This window comes from Micropterus dolomieu, linkage group LG15 (assembly GCF_021292245.1).
Source record: "Micropterus dolomieu isolate WLL.071019.BEF.003 ecotype Adirondacks linkage group LG15, ASM2129224v1, whole genome shotgun sequence".
NCBI classification, from domain to species: Eukaryota; Metazoa; Chordata; class Actinopteri; order Centrarchiformes; family Centrarchidae; genus Micropterus; species Micropterus dolomieu.
Window position 1 is genome coordinate 2,908,108 of NC_060164.1, and position 7,147 is coordinate 2,915,254.

At 43.2% G+C, this 7,147-nt stretch overlaps 1 protein-coding gene across 1 annotated transcript in view; it reads left to right on the forward strand.

The window, feature by feature from the left end:
- Positions 1–756: 756 nt before the first annotated feature.
- The window catches only part of LOC123984463 (inactive pancreatic lipase-related protein 1-like), a gene marked incomplete at its 5' end in the record, with an annotated part of 49,653 nt that continues 43,262 nt past the window's right edge, over positions 757–7,147 (forward strand). Inside the window, one exon of the mRNA XM_046071375.1 lies at positions 757–906. Within this exon, the coding sequence (XP_045927331.1) occupies positions 757–906 (150 nt within the window). The remainder of the gene's footprint in view (positions 907–7,147) is intronic.

Here is a 7,147-nt window from a genome sequence, read left to right on the forward strand (position 1 = left end):
TTGGGTTCTTCTTTACCTCTCTCACCAAGGCTCTTCTCCCCCGATAGCTCAGTTTGGCCGGACGGCCAGCTCTAGGAAGGGTTCTGGTCGTCCCAAACGTCTTCCATTTGAGGATTATGGAGGCCACTGTGCTCTTAGGAACCTTAAGTGCAGCAGAAATTTTTTTGTAACCTTGGCCAGATCTGTGCCTTGCCACAATTCTGTCTCTGAGCTCTTCAGGCAGTTCCTTTGACCTCATGATTCTCATTTGCTCTGACATGCACTGTGAGCTGTAAGGTCTTATATAGACAGGTGTGTGGCTTTCCTAATCAAGTCCAATCAGTATAATCAAACACAGCTGGACTCAAATGAAGGTGTAGAACCATCTCAAGGATGATCAGAAGAAATAGACAGCACCTGAGTTAAATATGAGTGTCACGGCAAAGGGTCTGAATACTTATGACCATGTGATATTTCAGTTTTTCTTTTTTAATAAATTTGCAAAAATTTCTACATTTCTGTTTTTTTCTGTCAAGATGGGGTGCTGAGTGTACATTACTGCACAAGGGCTTGTCACCAGTATCTGGTGAAAAATTCCAAATTCCATTGTTGTTGAGAAGTCATGTTTAAGGCTTACTGCTAAACAAAATGCTTGTTTTTGGTCCAACAATTGGATAAACACCGACTTTTTATGAGGAAAATGCAAAAGAATACTGCAATACACCAGAGGAGAAAAAAGAGGAAAAAGAAGGATAAAGAAAGAGAAAGAAGGAAAAGAGATACAGTTTAAAGAAGGAGCTCAGAAAACAGAGTTCAGAAACAGAGCATCAAACTGAAGAGAAACAAACAAGGAGAGAACAAAAACCAACGAAGAAGAGGATAGAAGGATTCAAGCAAGTGACAGCAAACTACTGGACACTGAATTCAGTAAGTTTTTGCATTTATTACTATAAAACAAGTCCCAACCGAAGCTAATAGCTAACAAGCTAACTCAGGACTGTGGTTACCTAGCAATGGCATCATAAAAGCAGTAGTGCTGTTTTAAACAGAACACAGAAGCTTGAACATCAAAAACTGTTTCATGATGTCTACACACTCTGAAACCATTGACTACCCCCCAGCTATCAAAAGCAAAACTGCAAGAGGAAAATAGAAACAAACAATACTTCGAGAAAGACCAGAAATCCTGTTCCTTGACCACTATAAAGATGGAAGATCCTGCAATTTAATCTTCTGGACTGCTCTCTTTACCCAGCAATAAAGAGGCATTTGTAATGGATGGAAAATAAGTGTACTGGAAGAAAATGACTCTGACACCAGCAGAATAACAGTAAACCTGTTCAAAAATGGAACTTCCACGATAGGAGCCATTATGCCCCTCATATTTCAAAATCTATGTTTTGTCCCCCCCACTTTTCTCTGGTGATTTCGGAGTTGGCTAGGCGAGAAGGTTTACTATGAGTGGCTAGTCAATCAATCATTCCACATCAGACATAATTAAATGGTTGAAATACGGACAAAAAACGTGTAAGTTAGGCCTATAGAAAACATCCGACACAACGGGAGTTAAGGGAGAAAAAATACGAGTTTGCTGAAGGCAACTAAGTGCCTCAATATTACAGACTTTTCTACTGTGCTGCTGTTATTACAACCTACCTGAAGACAGCAGTGAGGGTGCCTGCAGCAGGGTGGAGAATAACTTGTTACAAGTAACTTAACGCAAATTTGCAAAAATAAATAAATAAAAATAAGTCATTGCCTTTTCACGTTCCCTTATTATTTATATTTTTACTCTTTAATCCAATATTTTATTTGGGCTAGTAATCTACTCTTAATTTCGCTACATTTTCAATTCATAATTTAACCAGTCTGTGATCTGCATTTTGATTCATTAACCGAAATGAGCTGTCATCCAGGCTGTGTGCGCTCGGTTACGCAGAAGAGCCCGGTGTAATTTGCTCCTCCTGATCCCAGTCACCCCCCACTTTCACTTGACTATTTTATGGAGGACTTTACACTTATTAAGGACTAGGTGTAAGATTTAGGTTGTAACTTATGTCTACGTTGGACGTATTTCAGCTGGTGCAACCCTTAAAACGTTAGTAGCACGTAAACTCCGACTTAAGTTAGAAATTACGTTCAAACTAGGCTAAGTTTGAACTTACACATAGTTGGTGCAACCCAGTGCTGGACATCATAAGAGAACACTTCTCCCAGATGGAAATAGAACCGGTACAGATCAGAGAGCAGCTGGCCCAACAGCAACCTACCTCTCCTACAGTCAGTGACCTCCAGGCCAAGAAAGAACTGGACAGTGTCAACTCACAACAGAGAGTTTCAGCAAGAACTAGCTCGTCAGAGAAGACAGCTGGATCATCTCAGTGAGGAGGTGAAGGAAATTAGGAAGGACAGAGACAACTGCAGAACTGAGTTGGCTATACTGAGAGAAGAGCTACAGGACAGGGAGGCGGACTGCCTGTGCCCACCTCTCAGATCCAGACCATATCCAGCCAAACTCCCACTACACCTCCTGAAGGACAACACAGCCCTTTCCTCGAAGACCTGGTGCAGACTCTAATCCCCCCCTTACCATCCAGCTGCCTCCATACACACATCCCAAGCCAAGACACAAGTCACAACCTTGAACCTGTCCAAGGCCCGGCCTCTAGCCAGCCTCCAGCCAGGAGCTCTAGACCTGAAACCACCACCACAGCTCCATTCAAACCCAACGTGTTCTTGGCCCACCACCCAACCCGCCACATGGACTGCCTGTATGATAACATACACCTACATAGAAATACAGTCCCCACCCTTGCTAGGACCCTGAACGATGTTGCTCTTGAAAGGAGCCTTACTACCACTCCAAGGGGTAACCACACAACGCAGACCCCACGCAGACTTCCAGGACCTCCTAGACCTTCAAGACCATCTAGACTTCCACCATGCATCCATCCCCGAATCCAAATCCACTGCGTCACCAACATCACAACCCACAGCCCACTTCACAGCCAACACAACACTGGCCTCTGATACCTAGCCAGAAAGCCCCCCAGCCTGGAGGTCCTATACCCCCCTCATCCCAGCGGCAGAACCAAGACTGCAGGAGCAGCAGCCTATTGGACTGAACTATGCTGCAGCGGTGAGAAGAGCCACAGCCCCGCCCCCCTCTGGTGAAGAGATATTACACATGCTAAACCTGCTCTGCCCTCGCCTCATATAGCTACATGGTGGAAGAGCAGAGACCTCTTAAAGACATCATAATTCATAGTTTAGCATGTTGGATATCATTTTAAATGAATAGTAATATAAGGACAATTCTTAACAGTATTTCACACATGAAACACTCTAAAATGTCACTCAAAGTTTAATATTTTATTCATTTACCTACAATACTATTTTCCTCTTTTTACACTTTTTTTCTCTTTTTGTTTGTTACCAGTATTATTTTTTAATATCTAGTTTGTCTAATTTATAATATAATAACGGATTACACTTGGAGATGAAATCGTTTACAATAACATGTTGGAACATTCAAGATCTGAGATCATGAGCTTTTGGTTTAAAGAGCAGAAATTCAGATTTTAATAGAGAGTTAAAAGACTGACATCATAGTTTTACAGGAGACATGATGCAGAGAAGATGTTTCCACTGGTCGTCCTCATGGCTACACTGAGATTGTTATACCATCAACAAAAAATCCCACAATAACCCAAACCCAGAGATTCGGGAGGCATGATTATATGGTGTAAATCAGAACTGAGCCAGTCCATCACAGTAATTAAAAAAGAAGAAGCTTATATATGGTTGAAAAATAACAGATGATTTGTGCTGATCAGCATGTCTACATGTTTGCCATCTATTTACCTCCAGAATCCTTCAGAATCCCCCTACAACAACACATATATTTTCTCTATTCTTGAGGAGGAAGTTAACCATTATAAAACCATGGGAAATGTATTACTCTGTGGGAACGCTCGAACAGGGGAAAGAGCTGCCACTATGAACACCCAGGGAGTCAAACACTTACCTGGAAGCACCTGCTTCCCCCTCCCTGAACGTCCTGCTAGAAAGAGTTTTGACAAGCTTACTAATACATGCCGTATGCAACTTTTACAGCTCTGCCGTATGCTGGGTCTGTACATAGTCAACGGCAGGCTACGAGGGGACTCTCTGGGTCGCTACACTTACAGCTCAGCTCTTGGCAGTAGTACGGTAGATTATTTCATTACAGATCTAGATCCAATGTCTCTCAGAGCTTTCACAGTCAGCCCCCTCACACCCCTCTCAGACCACAGCAAAATCACTATCCATCTGAAAAGGGTTCAGTCTTAGTTTGGGGCCCCTAGTGCCTGTGAACTGTTTACAGCACATACTCATACAGATGGACCCCAGACAGCATGGGGACATACCAAAAGGCACTGGAAAATCAAAACATACATGATTTAACTGATTTATTTTTAACTGAAACATTTCCCCAGAATAATTCTGGTGTAAATTCTGCTGTGGACAAAATCTATTCAATATTTCATCATTTGTCTTTATTGTATAATTTGAAAGCCTCCAAACCAAAACCTCAACAAATGAACAATAACAAATAGTTTGACACTGAATGCAAAAACCTAAGGAAAACGTTAAGAAAATTATCAAATGGAAAGCACAGGGACTCAGATAACCACAACATACGCTGTCAATATGAGGCCACTCTGAAACAATACAAGTACACCCTAAAAACTAAGAACGAACAACACAGCAAGAACCAGCTCTGTGAAATTGGTCAGTGGTTCGCTGTCGATGGTGTTAGTGCCGTCGGCCTGAGGGCCACATTCAAGGTATTCATGTTTGATGTTCAGGCGCATGCCGTTCTCGGATAGTCAATCTTTCCACGCTTGTGCCTGAGCTTGGAGGGCCGGGCGGCGTTCTGTTTCCGATAGGCTCACATCATCCGCGTAAAGAAGGCTCCACGGGTGAGGTGACTGCAGGTTCGCCGTTGCAGTGTCCATGCAGAGGACGAACAGTAGGGGTGAGAGGGCCGAGCCCTGGTGGACGCCGACGGTAATCAGGAAAGCTGGTGATGTTCCCACAGGGCATCGTACCTCGCTATTGACGATGTGGTATAACCATTTCACATACGCTTCCGGGACGCCGTGGGTTCTGAGCGATGCCTTTTCCAGGTCCAGGAAGACCATGTGCACCGTCTTGTTCTTCTCCTGGTGCTTCTCCATCAGCAACCGGGCAGCATGGATGGTGTCGGTGGTTCCACAACCCTTGACAAAGCCGCATTGGTTCAGGGTGATTGTGATCTCATAGTTCATAGTGTGGCACAGTAGTCGGATTGGCCGATAATTTGTGCACTCGGTGGCGTCCCCCTTGCCCTTCCAGATGGGCACTGTGGTGCTCGTTGTCCAGGCCTGGGGGGTGTTGGGTCGGAAATAAGGACAGGCTGGGCTAGTGGAAGACCTGGTCCCTACCCTAACCAACTTATTTAACTCAGTAAAAATTACTCTATTAGCCTTCTTCTTTAGTCAAAAACTGCATAGTCAAAGACTTCACTGGAGACGGTCAAGAGTCGGTGCCAAAGAGTTTATTCCAATAAAGGACAAGTAAACCTGAGTAACATCCCTGCAGGTCTCAGGATGGAAATGAGCTGGTGTTCAGCGAACCTCGCCTTATATTCACCTTAAACTCCACCTTCCAGGTGGGCGTTACACTTGGTCTCCACCTACAGTGTTCGCTGACCACTCCCTTCTAATGGTGAATTTCTTATCCTCTCCTGCCATCTAGTGGCCGTTGTTACATACTGTTTTACCAATTTAACCCTTTCCCTAATGTCAAAATTACCACTTTTAGTTATTCAGCATAATTATTGTTACAATTTATCCTTCTTTATATTTTTAACATTACTGGACTATAAATTCACCAATATGTTTCAACTTCAGTCTCACCGTATTTTTTTAAAAGTTATACAGGCATTATTTGACACTATTAAAACTTAAACACTTACAATTGTATTTTTTTTTAAAATTAATAAGGAATAACATACTTGATAAACGTATAACATAATTCAACATATCAAACATGAATATGCCGTGTCTCATACAAAGCTTAGTTTCTTGCAGTACAAAGCCTAGCTTCTAGCTGTAACTTGCAGTACCTTGCAGCACCAGTTGACATCATTCACAATTTGTCATGATCTCATTCTTGGCCACAGTTTGCCATGATCTCATTCCTGGCGTACGTGACTTGTAGCAGGTACCTTGCTACCACTGTGTATGTTACAGTAGGCTAGGTTTTGCCTACTCTGCCTGAACGGCTGCTCTGCTCATGTAGGCACATTGAAAAGGCACAAGTTCATGAATTACACAGAATATATTCCTTTAAGTCTTAAGAATAAAATACTAGTTGACTTAAACACTTAGTCAAACCTTACATTGAAAGAATGACATTAATTCAATTTTATTTATATAGCGCCAAATCACAACAACAGTTATCTCACAGCGCTTTTCATAAAAGAGCAGGTCTAGACCGTACTCTGTGATGATATTTACAGAAGCCCAACAGTTCCCACCAAGAGCAAGCACTAGGCGACAGAGGCAAGGAAAAACTTCCTTTTAAGAGGCAGAAACCTCGAGCAGAACCATGGCTCAGGGTGGGCGGCCAACTGCCTCGACCGGTTGGGGTGTGAGAGAGAGAGAGAGAGAGAGCGAGAGCGAGAGCGGCAGCCTACACAATATACACTCAGAGGTACAGACAGCGAAGGTAATGTTGCTATAAACTAAAAGAAAAATGGTACAGATATTTATAATAGTGTTAATGGTAACCATCGTAATGTTAATGATTATAATAACAATAATAACAATAAGACTAGCAACAATAGTCGTTGCAGTAGAGGGTGTCGAGCAGGAACACGGGGGCAGCAGGCGACCCGCAGCCACAGATCCAGACTCCACAGCTCCAGAGCCAGAAAACCTGCAGGAAGTGATAGGAGGAGAGAGGAGAGGGACGAGAAAGCACAAGACTACCAGAAAGGGGAGAAGTTGTGTTAGTAACATGCAATAATGGGATGAGGTTGCATACAGAGGGAGAGAAAGTAGAGGAGAGAGGAGCTCAGTGCATCATGGGAAATCCCCCGGCAGTCTAGGCCTATAGCAGCATAACTAAGGGATGGTTC